General features: G+C 39.3%; 1 protein-coding gene across 2 annotated transcripts in view; it reads right to left on the reverse strand.

Moving 5' to 3' along the window:
• The window catches only part of BRAF (B-Raf proto-oncogene, serine/threonine kinase), a 62,624-nt gene extending 43,744 nt beyond the window's left edge, over nt 1–18,880 (reverse strand). For both annotated transcript variants that reach the window (XM_083366501.1, XM_083366502.1), the window contains exons 1-3: nt 18,627–18,880; nt 9,046–9,147; nt 1,162–1,425 (exon numbers count right to left, since the gene is read on the reverse strand). In XM_083366501.1, coding sequence (XP_083222627.1) covers nt 1,162–1,425; nt 9,046–9,147; nt 18,627–18,767 — 507 coding nt within the window. In that variant the 5' untranslated portion in view covers nt 18,768–18,880. The remainder of the gene's footprint in view (nt 1–1,161; nt 1,426–9,045; nt 9,148–18,626) is intronic.
• Nucleotides 18,881–19,843: the final 963 nt, after the last annotated feature.

The raw sequence follows: 19,843 nt of genomic DNA on the forward strand, positions 1-19,843 counted from the left end.
TCTCCCACTGAAATGAACTAGAGGTAAAAAGTGCTTCTACTAGACTGTGCTAAATTGAAATCTGAATTTTGAATAATTGCCTTTACATTTAATATTCCTTTTGCAGTCCCCTTCTATTTCGTGCTATTATGCTTAATTTTCTCATTCCTAAAATGACACTGTTTCTATACCCACCCCCTTTAATTATGTGTACTCCTGGTAATTATGTGCACTCCTGGTAATTCCTGTTTCAGATCCTGTCATGTCATATTTTTAGTGTAGCCTGTCCTTCCCACTGAAAAAAGAACTACTTCAATCTCTCTTAACTCCTCTCCCTTGTTCCTAGTCTCCATGGTCTCCTTGGTAACAAGACTAAGTATGTGCAAGAAATTATTAGAAAGCGGGACAGGATTACCACTGGGCCTGATGTCATTGCTGCTTATCAAAACCACTTCCCATTTAATACAAGTCCAACACAGATATCACTAGTGTGATACCCTCAACATATATTATATTACAATCCCTTCTTCTCACAAGCTGGCTCTCCATTGTTCTGTTCAAGGTTATCCATGGTTAGGTTCTACTCTCTAAAAAAATCCCACATGTTGGAGTTTGGGGTTAGTGAGCCATACTGGATTGCAGAACTCTTAAAGATTCACAAATGCATCAACAACATCCATATTTATTCTATTATGTATAATAGTCCTAGGAATGGAATATATTTAATTTTTAATTGCTAGGCAGAGAGGTTTTAATCTCATTATCATCCAGCTCTCTGGCAAACTATTGGAAGTATGATGATGATAAAGAAGACTTTCTCAACCTCTTTTCCCCCCCACTTAGCATAACTGGAGCAAAACTGACAAGAACTTTATAGTTTGGCCCTTTGAGCATGAAGAGTAGGATCACATACATCCATTCTGCATGTTGCACAACACTATTGTTGATAACAAGTAAATGAATAAAGAAAAAATGAGAAAAGCTTACATATACTATACAAAATTGAAGTTGCTAATGTTACCCCATTTAAAATATTTTTTCCAAAGCTACCACCAATAATGTATTCCAGCCCTTTATTTGCATTTCTAATCCAGTACAATATTTGGGATTTTTTTTCTAGACAATACTTTCCTTATTTGGCAATATTAGAAAGAGAAATATTGACAGCTGTTCAGGTCTTACCACAGTCCTCTGTTTGTTGGGTAGGAAAACTCTAACAGTAGGCTTCTGAGGAGATTTAGGGTTACTCCGTGATAAATCTAAAGGATTCTGATACACAGAAAGAGATGAAGGTGCTACAGAAAGACTAGAAGAAGAAGATGAAGTAACTGTTTCTGTTGAGGCAGAACTAGAGACTGAGAAATCAGTTCCATTTCCCATTGATTCCAACAACTGTTGCTCTCTCTGTTGTAATGCATCTAACTTGCTGGTGTATTCCTCGTATGCCTATAAGAAAAAAAATTGAATTATTAAATAGTTCTCTAACCTAATTTGCAAATCTACTTCTAAATATAGTACTAACCTTTCCCAATGTGGCATCTCCATATGTGCTACAATATAATTCTCATTATCTCCTGAGACCTACTGACCACTTCTGCTGAAGTGATGACAGCAAAGTTGCTTTACACATCAGATTGAAGAAGACAGTACTATGCAATCCACACATGCAGCACCAACGTTTAATGGGAAATTCAGCCAATTACCCAGATATACATTTTTATCCAGTGCAAAATTATGTATTACAATAATATACAGATTTATTTTGCATGAGACAACACAAAACTAATTTAAGGTGGATGAAGATATTTTGAGGACAATAAAAGTTGGTCAGTCCAGCCGAGTCCTATCCCTCTTCCTCCAAGCAGGCTTTGAGGCTGAAAATAGGTCCAGCTGGAGAAAAGTGTTGGTGAAGGAACCACTGGAAAGAATCAGTTATATGGGAAGGGTGAAGCACTTCTTCTAATCTGAAAATTGCATTACTATTATACAGTACAGATATCTGCTGAGGATTAATTTATTTTATTTATAATGCTATTCTGCCCCAAGTGATCTATATGTACTAGAAAACTTGCCTAGAAGTAAGAGTAGGCACTGTATTGCTTCCTTCTTCTTTTTTTGTCTTTTGAAAAAATCATTGGCGGAAGCTTCTCTGATTGAAGCCTCATAACCACATGCAACTTTCTTTAACTGGCAATTGCAAAAAGCGTATTATGGTTTGGAAACTTGGAAAGCTAGGTGCATGGAGGGTAGGAGTTGAATGTATGAGCTTAAATAACTCATAATGGCAATAAAAGGTAAAGGTAAAGATTCCCCTGCACATGTGTGCTAGTCGTTTCCAATACTGGTAATTTATATTTAATATAAATGTATTTAACACCCATTCTTTCTTAGTTTTTTTTTTTGTTTAATTTCTTAAATGTTTGTTCAATTTCTTAATTAATTTTCAATGTATTCAACTTACTTTTATGTTTTTCCTATTATACTCTTTCTTCTATATTTTAAAATGATCAGAAGCCTATTCTTACGTACAACTATTTCCATTTCTTCAGTAAAACGTTTTTTACTATAGACCAGTGCTTTTTTTGTAAAAGAAAAAGGTGCCAGAACTCACACACGTCATACAACCCGCCTTGCCTACCCTACAAGGTTCCATCCAAAAAAGGTGCCGGAACTCCGTTCTGAGCGTTCTATGAGAAAAAAAGCCCTGCTATAGACTATATATAACTAGTGCGGCAGGCTAAGGCAAAGAGGCAGTCCCGGAACCAGTGAAATCTGGGGGCTGGACAGGGGACAGATTGTATCTGCCCTCAGTGTGGAAGGGACTGCCACTCTCGAATTGGCCTTTTTGGCCACACCGGACGCTGCTTTAGGACCTCTTTCCAGAGCATGATACCATAGTCTCTCGAGACTGAAGGATGTCAGTGATGATGATATATAACCCACTATTACTTTAGAAGTATTAGCATATCAGAATTAATCCATGAATGTACTTATTTGTACTAAAAATGTACTCATTTGTACTAAAAAGTTGTTTTCCACCATTTATGTATAACTCAATTTTCTCTTTCAAACACGATTACCTTGTTTTAGGGCAGTGGTGGCAAACCTTTTAGAGACCGAGTACCCAAACTGCAACCCAAAACCCACTTATTTATCGCTGGGTGCCAGGTGGGCGTGGCCCACTGGGTGGGTGTGGCTGTGGTGGTCATGGAAGATTGGGTGGGTGTGGCCAAGGTGGGTGTGGTCACCTCAATGTTGCTTGTGGGGAGGGAGACCCGTGGGGGGTGGGCAGGGTTGGGGGAGCTCCAGTCTCTGGCAGGTGGGGCGGTAGGCAGGAGACTCATCCTGTGGGGTGAGGAGACGCAGGATGGGGGTGCCATTGCCATGGGGCAAGGCAAGGGCTGGGGCAGCTGCTGCCTGACACCATCGGCTCCCACACACAGAGGCTAGCGAGTGCATGGGGGCCAACGGTGTCCATCAGTAGCCACAGCCTGCTGGCCCCTCGACAGGCGCAATCTGGGGCTCCGCAGCCCATTGCCAGCAGTTCAAAGAAGCTGCCTGCAAGATGGATGGTCGGCTAACAGCTGAGGAGGTGATGCAGTGGGTCGTGCCTGGGAAAAGGAGAGCATGCGAGGCCAGGAGGGACGGGATGGGGGGGAGAGAAACCAGCCGTGCCGGGATGTATTCAGCCACATGGGACCTCGGCAAATTAGCAGGCGGCTGGTTGAAGAGGGACAGTTGCCACCTCCGGGGCATGGCACGGGTGCCCACAGAGAGGGCTCTGAGTGCCGCCTCTGGCACCTGTGCCATAGGTTCGCCACCACTGTTTTAGGATATCATATTGGTTCATATTCTTTGCCACATTATATAACATTCATGATATATCATTTGGGCTTTCAGCCTACACCTCAGCATTGTTTGCATGCAAAAGTACATACACATTTATATTCCCAACCAACCCATTGTAAGGTCACTGCAAGCTTTACAAATCCTTGTCTTAGTTCCTACTCAGTGCTGATGCATTCAACTAACCATCATTAAGCATCCATTTACATTCTTTACTTGCTCCTAACCTATTTATTCCAAATCAACTATTTATTCCAAATTTTATACAGAAATGTCCATAATCCAACCTATTCATTTTATCACATGCTTTGCCTAACTGTTCTTTTTTTACACGCATGCATTTCTTAATAACCTATGCAGGCCAAACACCAAATTTGTTCATCTTCTGCCTAATATAAATCTCTACCAAATAGAGTTTATTGTCACTTTTTATACACATTTAATGAGATGCTACCAAGCACCCTTCACAAATTAATCTCTCTGTAGTTTTTGCCTTAATCCCTTTTTCTACAGGGGAAGAATAACAATATTTTTTCAATTGTCAGACAGGGAAATAATTTTAACACAAACATTAAACAAATCATTCACTCATTTTGTAAACAAACACTTCTATAATTTGATATTTTTCTATGTAATCTATAGTCTTTAACATTTTTTAACATACAACATTGGCATCAATATTTTTCCTGGGCATTAATATTTGCACCATTCACTTTAATTCCATTCTTCAACATATCACTATTAGTCCCTCAAACCCAGAAACTACCAAAAGCTTCTTCTCTGCTCTTCCTGCTAGAATGAAGAGACAGCTATGTGGGCTATGTCACCAACTGTCAGACACCAGTAGGAACATAAACAATTAAGAGATATGTAGCGATTTTATGGCAGTCTTTCCTAGACACTGACAGTTGATCTCTTCTGCAAAGTCCCTGATTTATGCAAACAAATATTTGGGGGATACATACAAAGTGCACTTCTTCATAAAAAAATATATATTTTGGATTAAAGTCAAACGATCACCCCAGCTGAACAGATAAATGACTGATGATTTTCATTCTCTATTGCCTGAAACATTGTGAATGAGCTGCCAACTCATATACTGTTTTCCCAATAAATATTCCTAAATGTCTGTAAAAACAACCAACATATAAGAATACACCAATCAGAAGAGTAAAATACTCTTCTGTAAAGTAAAATACTCCAAACCAGAGTAAAATACTCCAAACCAGGCTCCATATTCACCCTATTCTCAAGGCCTGGGGAGAATAACCAGGTTTTTAATAATTTCTTCAACAACATTGGAGGAGGAATCACATTAATTTTGGAGGTAAGATCATTCCAGAGGGCAGGAATTGCAACACAGCAGGCATGTTTTCTGGGTCCTGCAAAATGATATTCTTTAATTGATGGGACCAATTATCCACCCTGTTTGACCTTACCTGACAGGCAGAGAAAACTGCAGATAGACGGTCCTTCAGGTAGCAGGATCCTATGCCATGAAGGGCGTTAAAGGTGATAAATTTGAATTACATCCAAGGAGCATACTGCTAACCACTGTAGCTCATGAAACAGTGGGGTGTCCTCAACACTTCATACACTGCCACATTTTGGCACAGCTGTAGCTTCCAAATGATCTTCAAGGGCAGCCCTAGGTAGAATGCATGGCAGTAATCCAATGGTGACTAGGGCAACATGTATATTAGCTGTACTTGTGCAAAGACCCTCTTGGCCAGAGCTGCCATCTGCTCTATAAGTAGGAATTGAGAATCCAAGAGAATCCCCAGACTGCACATGTCTCAAATGTGGAAATGTACCCTGTAATGGTATATTGGAATGACTTCGGAAGACAAGGCAACAATTCAGATACAAGGCAGTTTAGCCTACATCAGAAATGTGGGTGGGGCAAGAGTCTCAAATGGGACCTTCCCAAGTGATGGCACAGTGGTTAGAATGCAGTATCGCAGACTAATTCTGCTGACTGCCAGCAGTTCGACAGTTCGATCCTCACCGGCTCAAGGTTGACTCAGCCTTCCATCCTTCTGAGGTTGGTAAAATGAGGACCCAGAGTGTTTGGGGCAATATGCTGACTCTGTAAACCACTTAGAGAGGGCTGTAAAGCACTATGAAACAGTATATAAGTCTAAGTGCGATTGCTATTTGGGGCTATAAAGGAGACAGGGGAAGGAAGTATTTTCAGACTTGCAAGTTTCTATTAATGTGATCTTACAATAAAGCAGAACTAGCTCATTTGGTCATGTTTCTGTCTGGTCTATCTCATAAGGCTAATACCCCATTGAGAATCAACAATGGAGTACCTCTGGGTTCAAGGGCTCAAATAGACACAGCCACTTAGTCTGATTGTGCTTTATCTCCTTTCCTACTTAGACCTAGCTGCAATGTTTCTGAAAGTCTTTGTTCTCAGGACCCCAGTTCGCTTTTAAAAATTATTATATCAAACTGATATCTGTAGAATATGGACCGATACCGAGCCGTGGCATGCCAGCAACCGGTCTGCACAAACAAGGAAAGCCCTATCCATGGGATGCAGGCAGTACATAAAACCACGCCCCCTCCAGTCCACAGAAAAACCTCTCTCCACATAACCGGTCCCTGGTGCCCAAAAGGTTGGGGATCTCCGGCTTAGTTGAAAACTGAAAACTCCTGTCCATTTCCTTGAGAGTCACAGAATAAAACTTGCTCTACATAACTACGAAAGGCCTTGTTTTGGGCACTGTCCAGTCAGAATCCAACTCTGAGTGAATCCGAGCTATTTTATCTGCCAAATAGCAAAACTATTCCTCACAATAACCCTGCATATGGTCTGCAATCTGTCCCTGCTCAGCAGGGATTTGTTTTCCCTGAACTAGGTTGCTGTGCAGCTACCAGCAATAAGGGCAAAGAAAAAATAATTTTGCTATCCTTATTGCCACAGTGTAAGCCCTAATATAAGTTCTTACTCATGCTCAATTGGATTCACTCTTTGCCTTCCTCCACTGGTAACTCCAGGCATCTCTTCTTTCTCCTTTGCAGAAACTATTACTTTTGCTGAAAGGCAATGTCCACATCAGCAACTTATCTTCAAAACCAGAAACAAAATCAGAGTCTGAAATACATTCTATCATGGTTTGCCAATTCAAATGATAGAATTAACAAGCACTAAATAGAGCATGTGGGAATCACATGTTAATTGGAGGAAAGAAAGCATATGTTAGATCTTTAAACCATGATTTGGAGGACTGTCAGAAGCTCATCTAGCATTAATGTCATGGCCTTCATCAAGATTTTGAGAGAAACCACCTTAACAGGTCTACTGCTCTCACAAATGTCCAAGATGCTCAAAATCTGCAGCCTGACCGTGAAAGTGCTCTGGCCATGGCAAAGGACAAAATTAATGTCCCCCATATTCCAATCAAGTTTCATCTGCCCTGGAGCAAAAATTAAAGAGTGTATCTACCTTTGTGAGTCTACCTTTGTTAAGATTACCAGGACAAGCCCATGGTTGCCATTTTCAAGCGAATCCAAGCTCCGTATCTAAAGTATGGAAGCTGAAGTCCCCCTAAAACATCAAATGACCTTAGCATCAGTTTAGGAAGGAAGTCTAAAAGTTTTGAAGAGCAATTGCTAGATAGCAGAGTGGTCAGACCATGTGCAGAAGCCTAAGAGCTGGCTTAATGTCATTTACAGACACTCACATCCAGTTATTGCCAGAATTGTGCTCTTGCTCACTGCTAAGGTCTTCTGAATGCTCACAGCAATACTTCTCCAGATCTTAGCATTGTGGCTGCTACAGGACCTGAAACCCAGGAAGGCACATCTATGACAGACCATATCTCCATTGCTATGAAGCCAGATCTCAATAATACAAGATCTAAAAACATATCCAACATTAGATTATGAGTGGATGCATTTTATCTTGCATTTCAGCAGCAGCCTGAAACCCTGGTGCTCTCCTAGTTCTCTCAGCCATACTTTCCTCTGTAAAACATTGAATCAATATGGTTCTCCATTCTCCTGCCTCCTACACTTGTATCTCTCTGCATTTGTATGCTCATCATTTTAATTGTCAGAACACAGTACGTGGACCAATTTTGCTACTCTATTGAACCCATCAAACCCAACAATTCTTTGAGTTCCCAGTCATACAATACATATTTATTACCTGTCTTCAATTTCAACTATTGCAATTTCAATTTAATTATTCACCGTGCATCTCACTTGGAGATTCCTTCCCCTACTGTCCCAGTCCAGGAATCAATTCTCACACAGAGTTTTTACATTGTATCCAGTTTGCTTTTGCTTCCAAACAGACCCTTAGGCCAAAAGTTTTGATGTTCTGTTTATACCTTCCATGTAAATCCTACAGATCAGCTTTGAGATAACTTTGCTGGCACAAAGTTCTTGAGTTAGCACATCTCCATGTTCTCACATACGTCCCAGGTCACCCATATCTGCCATGTCACTCACCTTTGTTTTTCTACCTCTGTTACTGCTTTTCACAAGACCCTCCAATTCCTGCCTCCATTCTCCAGCAGATAAGATAAAGCGGCAGCTATTCAGCCACAGATGACAGCTGCGGCTTTATCTTATAGTTCCCAAAAGATACCAGCCAAAGGCAATTGTTATTTCTACTTCTGTTCTCTTGTCAACCTTTGCTGCTATGGAAGGACAACTCCATGTCAACACCAAGTCACATCACTTATCAGCTCCTTTTTTTCTTAACCATTTTTAATTTTTGTTATTATCCTATTCCGCCTATCGGTTTTATGCCATTTAACGTTCTCTTAACTCTTCTGATTCTTACTGCCTTCACCCTCTGTCCTATTTTTCCTTCATTATTCATTCTACGCATTACTTCAACATCAAAACCTCTTGACAGGACAGCTGGGTGCCATTTTACAAGAAGAATAAGCATGGGAAGTGGCCCAAAACCTGTAAATGCTCAGAACTCACTAGACAGTAGGAAAGAATTAGCCCTGTGATAGTTGATTCTGCAGATTTAGACTAGCCCAAGCCTGATTCATATTCAAATCTTTTTTTATATCCTTTGGTGTGTGGAAGTCTCTTGCTAAAGCTTAGACAGTTGTTAGACTTTGTCTGCTTTATCACTCATGCACAGCCACCTGCTTTAACAACATAAACCTATAGGTACTTTGACATTTTTAATAAGCAGAAAACTTATATAATAATAGCAATAATAATGATTTCTAACTGAATACTTACCTCCAAATAGATTGAGGGTGGATTGTGTTCTCCTCCAAACTTGTCTAGTAGAGCTTCTATGTGTTCTTGGGTTAACTTAATCATCTGTTTGATATTCCACACCTAGAAAAAACAGGAAATATTTCAATATACTTAGTAAAATATATTAAAAATTTTTAAACTTAGTATCTCAAATACATGCTAATGACCAATTCACTTACTAATGTTGTCAGCTATGATGTGTGTGCACCTATGTAGTCACTACATATGTAATGCAACCTAAAACAACTGCTCAATAATTTTCTATCTCTTAAACTTCACTTAACTAGCACTTATGTAGCATGGTGCTGGACAAGATACCTGCGAGTCCCTTGGACTGCAAGGCGATCAAACCGGTCAGTCCTAGAGGAGATGAACCATGACTGCTCTTTAGAAGGCCAGATACTGAAGCTGAAACTCAAATACTTTGGCCACCTAATGAGAAGGAAGGACTCACTGGAGAAGAGCCTGATGTTGGGAAAGGTTGAGGGCAAGAGAAGAAAGGGACAACAGAGAATGAGGTGGCTGGATGGAGTCACTGAAGCAGTAGGCATGAGCTTAAATGGACTCCAGAAGATGGTAGAGGACAGAAAGGCCTGAAGGAACGTTGTCCATGGGGTCGCGATGGGTCGGACACTTCACAACTAACAACATACAGCACACAATACAACCAGGAATATATTTAGTGGTTGGGAGTAAGACCTGATGCCTACTCAATAAAAGGGCATAATGCAAATGTGTGGCACAGATGATCAAGAGCATGGGTAACTATTGGAAGGTTGTAGGCTGCCGTGAGAAGTAAAAAAAAATGTCAGAAAGCAGCTATGGCCAATGATTTCCCTGCTGTTGCCAAGCAAACTATACAGATAGCTATCGACCTACAACCACAATTGTGCCCAAAATTTCCATAACTAAGCAAGACAGCTGTTAAATGAGTTTTGCCCCATTATATAACCTTTCTTGCCAGGGCTGTTAAGTGAACCACTGCAGTTATTAAGTTAATGACATGGTTGTGAAGTAAATCTGGCCTCCCATTGGCATTGAAGGTCGTAAAAGGTGATCACATGAGTCCAGGACACAGGCATCTAGATTTTGATATGTGTTCATGGGGATGCTGCAATGGAAGTGTGAAAAATAGTCATAAATCACTGTTTTCAGTGCCCTTGTAAATTTCAAAGGTCACTAAATGAATGGTTGTAAATTGAGGACTACCTATATAGATATGTCCATGGAAATCACTGAGACTAGATCTGAGAGTCCAAAGCATGAATAACTTTGTAACTGTGTTGCAAGAAATTTCTGTAAGAAACAACGTAAGCTATCTTATGTCTGCTTCTATTCTTTTGTCAGCATTGATATGATTATTACTTTGGTACTGTAAAGGGAGCTATTTATAAAATACATATAAAAGCAGTAACAATGAGCCAAAAACAACACCTAAGAATTTAAGTACTTGCTTCTGAAAAAAAAAAGACAATACACTGAATGTTCATGCAATCACTAGAGACTTAACCATCTGTCAAAATTTGGAGAACAGAACTCTAGAACTATTTTTCTATTGGAATTTTTTTTAATCCCATTTATATCCCGCCCTTCTCCGAAGACTCAGGGCGGCTTACAATCTAAAGCACAAATCAATGTGCTTAGCAACATCTTATCCTTCAGTTCTGATGAGCACTAAAGATGGTTAATAATTATTTTAAAAGAGAACATAGTTTTAAAACTGCAGTTGAAAATTAATGAAAAAAACCATACTGGAATCAATTATTTTACCAATTAAAAAGCCTGGGGGAAAGATAAGAATCTTTCCAATTTTAAGGGATCCTTGGTGCTTGGTTGCTTTCTTGCAGATATTTCTATTATTATTATTATTATTATTATTATTATTATTATTATTATTATTATTATATTATTATTATTATTATTATTATTATTATTATTATTATTATTATTATTATTATTATTATTATTAGTAGTAGTAGTAGTAGTAGTAGTAGTACTGATGGTGTTACCTAGTTTGGGTAATGAAATACCTGCAAGAAAATAATCAATATCAGAGAACACCCAGGACCTCTCATTTCAACCCTGAGTTACAAATATTCTCGTTTATTGATACTTTCCAATTTTTCAAAACTCTGAGAGTGGCCTTCAAACATAACTCCTGACAGAGTGCCTTCTCTAGTCTGAGTGTAATTCCTGCATCTTTCTATCAGGAAGACTGGTCACTGACAAGCAGCACATATAATTCTGTGCAGAAATTGTTTCGTTCATCTACCTTGGACTGGTTAGCAACATTAACTTACGGTATATTAATTTGACTACTGAATATTCTACAACCATTCAACTTTTCTATACTATTCATGACAACCTCACAGTTGCCACTGCTATCACTTCTGATTCCGGCGTCAGCTGAGAATTAAAAAGTACTTCCACACTAAGAATTTGCTTTTTCAGGAAAAGTATAAGCCATCCTTGATCCTCGAGTTCAGTTTTCTATTTGTCAACCTCCATCTTATTCAGATTTAATTTAATTTTGTCCTCTCTTCTCCAACGAATTATTGAGCTAAGGCAAATTTCAAGGGGACTGAATGGAAAACCCAATAGAGCTGCTGTCATCAACATATTGATGGCATTATGTATCAAACTACTCAAACAGCTTCATGTAAATGTTAAAAGCCTCCTTTGGGAGGCCATACCTCAAAGTTCTAAGTGTCAATTAATAGTCCCCTATTCTGGGGACATGTCCCAATAAAAAGGACCAGAATAATAGTTTAAAAAAGCCTACAGAATTTGGAGAAGACAGACCTGGGAGAGTAACCAGATCTTTGTGGTATATGAAAATTCAATGCTTTTACTATGGTTGAAATTCTGTATAACAAATGTTTTATCAGCAACTTTTCAGGTAAGGAGGGGCCACATTATTATTATGTTGACTTTTCTTAGATGGCATCTGAAAGGTAAAAAGTTGAGCCACAAAAATACTTAAACACATTTTAAGGAGATTCATATTTATTCTTTCTTGGAAATCCACTGTGAATAATATTTGCTCTTCCTTTCAAATCAAATTTAAGAGCTAGGTTATCATACTCCATATCATCACAAGGTTATACTGAACTTAATGGTGAAAATGAAGGCTTATTGAAGTATGGCTGTAAGCTAAAGCAAATGTAGGAGAACCTGTAGATTTCCAGAATTTGCAGAAGTCCAGCTCCTATTTTTGATAACCAATACGGTTAGAAGCATTATAAATTTTAAATGTTGCACATTGAGGCATTTTAATATAGCGATAAAATATGTAAAACAAAATGCAGGGAGGCTTTCTAATAATAGCTTGGAAATTGAAACGCTCACTTTTTACCTCAGTAACTAGTACTGTTCACTTCTACTGCAAGGACATGCCATGTGATACTCTTACCATAATAACTTAGTAAGTAGTTATTTCAACATTTATATGAAATAAAACTTCAGTATCATTATGAGAAAATGTGGGCATCTAGAAAATGGAACAGCTGTTGCAGGAAGAAAAATACTTGAACCATTAATTATGTGTGGACTACATAACTTCATTTTGATTCACATGTTTTTATTACTCTTTCTATATTCTAGGCAATTAGGGAAGGAAAGAAACTTTTAAAACAGAAATCTGAATAAATGTGTGGCCAGCAATTTTATCAAAACCTCAATAATTATTTTGTTCAGTGCAAATCATTCTGTTAGCAGTCTCAAATATGTTTATAAGTATACATAAATATAATTTTGCTTGAATTTTTCTGCAAACCTCATTTACATTGCAAGGCATTTAGAGAAATCCAGAAATAATACTTTCTAAGAAAGTGAAGGCACAAATATATGTTCAGTAATAATTCATAATTTACTCCAGGAATAATATTTGAGCATGAAGAGTTATGATAGTTGGAAGCAGAACAATAAAATATTAAAAATGGAAATTTGTTCCCTCCACTATAGTTACAGTATCAACTTACAATAAACTTCTGAGGTATCTTAAAGATTCAATATTTGAATGATACATACCAATTCTGTTGCAAGAAACAAAAACAGTTTACCACTTAGGACCGTATGACAGAATGATTATTTTTAAAACTAAACCTTTTCGGTAAAGAATAAGAAACTCATATTTGAAGCAAAATTCACTATGAAATTCGCTATGAAATAAGGAAAGGAAAGGAAAGGAAAGAGGATCAAGACATCAATGGCCTTTGTGAAAAGGTAAATTACCGTAACTTTCTTACTTCTATACCTCTAAACTTCTATCCCATATTATTTGTTCAAAGGTTATTATTGAAACTGTTTATAAATAGTTGTCAAATAAATGAGCAACACTATATAATGCTCCCCTCCCTTGCGTACAACACTATCAGGAAGCGGGGAAAAAAGAGAAGATAAAATTTAAAAGAACAGACTTCCATCATTTGAGGATGGTGGCAATAATATTTAAAGTTATATTTACCCCCAAAATAAACTTAGAAGAAATCATGTCAAAATAAGCACAGTCTCAAAACAGCTAGTACAAAAATACAAGTTGGACCAAGGGACTTATAGCCATTGCTGCTAGTCATTGAGAAACACCTGCTTTTTTCAAGGAGAGTACAACCCCTTCCCCAAACAAGTGTAATATTTCCAATATTGAATCAGTAGTTCTAATATATTTATACAAGTTACCATTTATAGGAAGTGTATACGAGGCACGATGACAAGGTAATCACAATTTTTTTATTTCATTCAAAGTCTGATACAACAATCAAGAGTTTAATGTATTATTAGTTATTACTATTATTAATGTATTATCTCCTCATTTAAAACGCTTATTTTATTAAATAAACTGAATAAGATAAAGAGTATTTATATTTATACACATTTGGTTCTAATTATTATTTAGAATAAGAACAGTTGCAGGAATTGGGTTAGTCTAGTGTAGTAAAAAGAAGGGCTAGGGGTGAGATGATAACAGTGTTTCAATATTTGAGGGGCTGCCACAAAGAAGTGGGGGGTCAACCTATTTTCCAAAGCAGCAGAAGACAAGACAAGAAACAATGGATGGAAACTAATCAAGGAGAGAAGCAACCTAGAACTAAGGAGAAATTTCCTAACACTGAGAACAATTAATCAGTGGAACCACTTGCCTTCAGAAGTTGTGGATGCTCTATCACTGGAGGCTTTTAAGAAGAGACTGGATGGCCAATTTTCTGGAATGGTATAGGGTGGACTAGAAGACCTCCAAGGTCCCTTCCAACTCTGTTATTCTCAGGGCTTTTTTTCCTCATAGAACGCTCAGAACGGAGTTCCGGCACCTTTTTTTGATGGAACCTTGTAGGGTAGGCAAGGCAGGTTGTATGACATGTGTGAGTTCCGGCACCTTTTTCTTTTACAAAAAAAGCACTGGTTATTCTGCTCTCCAAAAACTTATTTGAATCCTAGACAAGATTCAGTTATTTAGAGAGTAAAACAAGTCTTGAATTGCTAAAAAACAGCTGTTTAATTTTAATGGCATAATGGACTAGCTCTATCCATTACATAAACAGATACACTGTAACAATAAATTAGTTTTTTCTCAATTATTGCAATAATTTGGGAGGGAAAGGTACTTTCCATCATGTGCATGCCAGGTTTATTATGAAATAATAACTTTATACGTATTCCTTGAATAACCCTACAGCAAAAAGATGAGTTGGCAAGCTATGTAATTTTCAATTACCAACCTAGTTTAGATATTATTCAGGTGGTATCAACTACAAGAAATTCATTCCAAGACATAGGTTACTGAATTTGCTCTTGGCCCTTCAATAACTGCCTGGCTGAGCTCAATCCATTTCCAGCTGTATTCTGTTTAATAAAGGCTTCTCAGACGAGACCATTGTGGATACATAGTTCACAACTAACAAGCGAAAGCCACCAAGAGAAGCATTCTGGTTTTGCTAACAAATCTGAGCTATATAAGTAAGTGAACTATCAAACACCAGGCAGACAACATTCTACCAGCAGTACATCCAGACAGATTAATCCTTAGTATATAGAATACACATGCAAACAAACGAATCAAGATGTCCTCTTCAAATCATGTATTCTTGTTCACTCTTAATCACCATATTGATTAATCAAGCCAAAAAACAGACATATAACATAACTAAAAAAAGCAAAATCGTCTGGAATCACATGCATTTACTACCCAAATAATCCATCCACAGCTTCAAAACAAAAGATTAGCTGAACTTTCTTGAAAGGTAAAATAATCCTGATATACAGTCATATGGGAAGTATTTATGGATAATTATAAATTGTTTTACCAAAACAAGCCCTGGTCAATAGCCAACTAACATGTGAAATCATACACCTGTTAGTTTAACATAAAAAAACAAATAAGCTAGACACATGGAGAAGCCTTGCTTAAGGGAATCAGCACGGAATCTGCAAAACTAAATCTTGCCTCACCAATTTCTAAATTTTTTGAGAATGTGTATGATTTTGCACAGATGCAGACAAACCTGTCAACATTGTGCACTTGGAATTTCAGAGACTCTTTGCAAAAGTTCCTCATCAAAGGCTGTTAAGTAAACTTGGCACTTTGGATGTAAGATGATTTGTTCTTTTATGACTTTCTAAATGGATAAAACAAAGCCAAGGGGTAGGAAGAAATAGGCTATTTTTTGAAATGAAGAAATTAAAAAAGAGAATTTTTCAAGAATCTGTGTTGAAGATGCTTTTTAGCTGGTAGATAATTTTGACTGATGAGAAAGGAATGAGTTAGTTTATATATGATATTAAATTATTCAGGAAAATTACAACCAAAATGATCATCAGAAACTCCAGAAAGATATCTTTAGACTGAGAAAATGATCAATTGAACAGCAAATATGATTCAATTTATCTGTGCTGAGTGGTGTACAGAGGGGCAAAAGCCAAATTCATGTTTCCTGTTCTAAAAAACAGGAAAAAGATCTTGATGTAATGGTGGATATCTCAATGAAGATGCTGATCAATTTGCAGCAGCGGCAAAAAGCAAATTCCATGGAACAGTTCATCAGGAAAGGAATTTAAAACAAAACTATCAATGATATAGTACATGTATACAGAATGTGGAATAGTTTAAAAAACACAATGTAACAACGTGGAAAAAATGTAGAAGAGGGCAATGAAAATCATCAAGGAACTCAAACATTTTACAAGAAAATCTAGAAAGTCTGGAACTTCAGTTTAAAGAAAAGTTAACTAAGGGCAGACAAGATTTGTTTATTAGATTTGTGTGCCATCCACCTCCTCCAGATACATGGTTGAATTGTATAAAATCATACATGATATGGAAAACATGGATGGATGGGCAGAAATTTTTTATTCCTCTTTTAAAACCCTTAGATGCAGGGATTATCCAATGAAACTGAAAGGAAGATATTTTCAACAGAAAAATTACTTTCCATAGTGCATAATTAACCTATATTTACAACCATTCATCAGATGACTTTAAAAATAGTTTGTATAATTCAAGGACAGGCCTACTGAGAGCTTTTAGCTTTGAAGATTTAATGGGACCACTGGGCTGGGACAGCACAGATCCAAATATTATTTTGCAGAAGAGAAATACGTCTACTGTTGTTTAATACCTCAGAGGCTAGTAAGCTTCTGTGAGAAAATGCTGGATGAATATTATCTTTAGCCTATTATAGTACAGATTGTTTTGTTATTAAATTATTATTAAAATATCAAATATACAAAACAACCTGGAGTAATTCTTATGGAACTGTATCATATCTAAAAAGATATTGTACTGCTTTATTATATCTTTATCTTCAAGTTGCTATTATTCCTATGGAAATGAAATTATAAATACAATAATTGTGGATATTCATTTCAAAAACCTATTTCAGCTTAATCTCTTTCCAACCATATTCTGCATACAATTTAAAAGCTACGCTGGTTTTCTCCAGAAACACTATACAGCACAATACAAAAATAACTAATGCATATTTGACAAATGAAATTCATACTAAGTAGTTATGCAAAAAGTAAAATGTACCTAAAAATAATTCAGCAAATCACACTTGCATGTATTTATAAAACTATTCACCTTTATTCCTACCCTAGTATTTTATTTTAGAGCTAGATAGTTAGTAAAAATATTCAGATGAATAAAATAGTCAACTTTTGCCTTAAAAGGAGCATTACAGATTTTTGCACTGAATCCAGTTTTGGTACTAAGAAACAATCTGCTGCATCTTTTGTCAACAAGAAACCAAACACCAAGAGACTTGTCCCATTTGTGCTAAGGTCCTGAGTATGCTTGTGTGTGAAAAATTTTGTGCAATCCACTGGTAACTTTTAATGCCTCTGACTTAAAAGGTAGCAGTTCAACCTTTCTTTTAATTCCATAAATTGTTGAAATACAGCCCCTCCCCTGCCTATTTATCTGAGACAGCTATACAAAACACAGACAGGTATCTCTTCTCTCCTTGCACTTTCTGCCCTCTTGGGGTAATGCATTAGGGCCAAAAGAAGTCGTTATGGCACTAGTGAGGAAAAGGGATGAAGAAGTGATAGGATAATATTGACAGAGTTCCTGCAGTTACATCTATTCTTGGCAGACAATTACTACTAAGAATCAAGCAAAGGGAAGAAAAGACTTAAGAGAAGAGAAATCCAGAGTATTCTACTCTATAGAAAATAAAACAATTCAGCAGTATTTCCTCTGGCTGGTGATTCTGATGGAAAGTCGCTGAATTAAACTTTTGGGGGGGATTTCACGATTGTATTTTCACCATCAGGTTTTCCAAGGTTACCAGGGGCTGTTTAGTTTAAGCCAGCGTTTCCCAACCTTAGGAACTTGAAGATGCGTGGACTTCAACTCCCAGAATTCCCCAGCCAGCTGGCTGGGGAATTCTGGGAGTTGAAGTCCACGCATCTTCAAGTTCCTAAGGTTGGGAAACGCTGGTTTAAGCTGTGTCTGTACCAACAGTTCAGTGGGACAGCACTACCGCAGTCTTCCCCAACTTGATCCCCCCCCCTCCTGTGAAATTGGACGACAGCTTCCACCATCCCTGTCATCCTGCAGAGAGCTAATGGAAACTGCAGTGCAATAAAACGGGAAGGCACTACTAGGTCGAGAAAAGCTGTATTAGCAAGAGACGGTTTTTTTTTCCTTGCCACGGAGGTTCTATAAATCAGGCCGAGGACCTTTTTTCACGCTGGCCAAGTGGGGCAAATTACGACATCGACCCACCCCCCCACCCCCTTCAGCCTAAGCATCTCGGGCTGCCTAACCTCTGGCTTCGGGCTTCATCGCCTCGCAAAGCCGTCCGGGGCTTCGGACCACATCCTTCCCCCTCTCTCTCTCTCTCACTCACTCGGGACGCCTCACCGGCGCTCCACGGCTTAAGCCCCTGCAAATAGCCCCAGGGCGCGGCGGTTCAGGCAGCTTTGGCTTCCACACCCGGGACTCTCTCCACAGGCTGAGAGAGAAAGCGGCGCGCTGAGATGCCAAGCCCGGCCTTTCCCTGCCTCACACCCGCCCCCCCCTCCCCACTTCCCGCGCACCTCACGGTCCGGCAGCCCCTCACCTCCTCCGGGATGGCAGAGTCGCCTCCGGCGCTGCCGCTACCCCCGGCGTAGGAGGGCCCGGGCGGAGGCGGCTCGGGTTCCATGTCCCCGTTGAAAAGCGAGGCCCCCTCGGCGCTGCCGCTGCTACTCAGCGCCGCCATCTTGGAACGAAGCGCTGAGGAGAGGAGGGGGCCAAGAGGGGGGGCGGGGAGGAGGAGGGGAGGCCCAGCCGTGTCGCTCCTGTCGACCCGGCTGACCCCAGATGCCACCCGTAGCGGAAGGAAGGAGGGCGGGGCGGAGCGAGGGGCAGAAGGAGCTCTCCCAAGCCGCCCAATCTTCCAGGCAGGGAGGGAGGAGCGCGACGTCACGCCCCGAGCGTGACGTCACCCAGAATCGCCGCGCGCGCGCGGGTGCGCATGCCCAGCAGAACGTCACCGGGAAACACCCTGACATCACGACGCGCCCCCTCTTCTCTTACGTCATCTAGGGCAGCGTTTCCCAACCTTAGGAACTTGAAGATGCGTGGACTTCAACTCCCAGAATTCCCCAGCCAGCTATGCTGGCTGGGGAATTCTGGGAGTTGAAGTCCACGCATCTTCAAGTTCCTAAGGTTGGAAAACGCTGATCTTAGGGAAACCTTAGATGCGCGGAATGGCTTCGCCACGGCCCCCCCCCCTCTCCCAAAATCGGGTCGCGTTTGTTGGGATAGGTGTCTTTTTTTTTTCCTCCCTCGACCCTCCGATCGGCTGAATTACACCGATGCGTTTAAAGGCAAGCTGTTGTTAGAACTACCAGATCTGGAATGCAGAAATCTGGGCCACCCCTGGAGGGCAGCAAAGAGTTTGAGGTGTTCGTATCTCTTTGCTGCCATCTAGAACAGGGGTCTTCAAACTTGGCCCTTTTATGACTTGTGGACTTCAACTCCCAGAATTCCTCAGCCAGCTTTGCTGGCTGAGGAATTCTGGGAGTTGAAGTCCACAAGTCATAAAAGGGCCAAGTTTGAAGACCCCTGATCTAGAACTTCGCAGCCCGGATCTAATCACACCAGATGCTGCTTAGTAAGGAAGCGCTGCTTTAGCCAACATTTAACAAGTAAAGCTAAAAGAATGAGCATTCTCCCAAAGGCAAAATAAAAAATAAGCATCGTTCTGAAACATGGCAATCAAATCTCCCACGCTCTGAAATGAGAATATTAGTGAAAAACCTGAGTTTTCTTATAAATATTGCCTCAACAGCC

Source organism: Vipera ursinii, assembly GCF_947247035.1.
Source record: "Vipera ursinii genome assembly, chromosome: 6".
In the NCBI taxonomy this organism is placed as follows: domain Eukaryota; kingdom Metazoa; phylum Chordata; class Lepidosauria; order Squamata; family Viperidae; genus Vipera; species Vipera ursinii.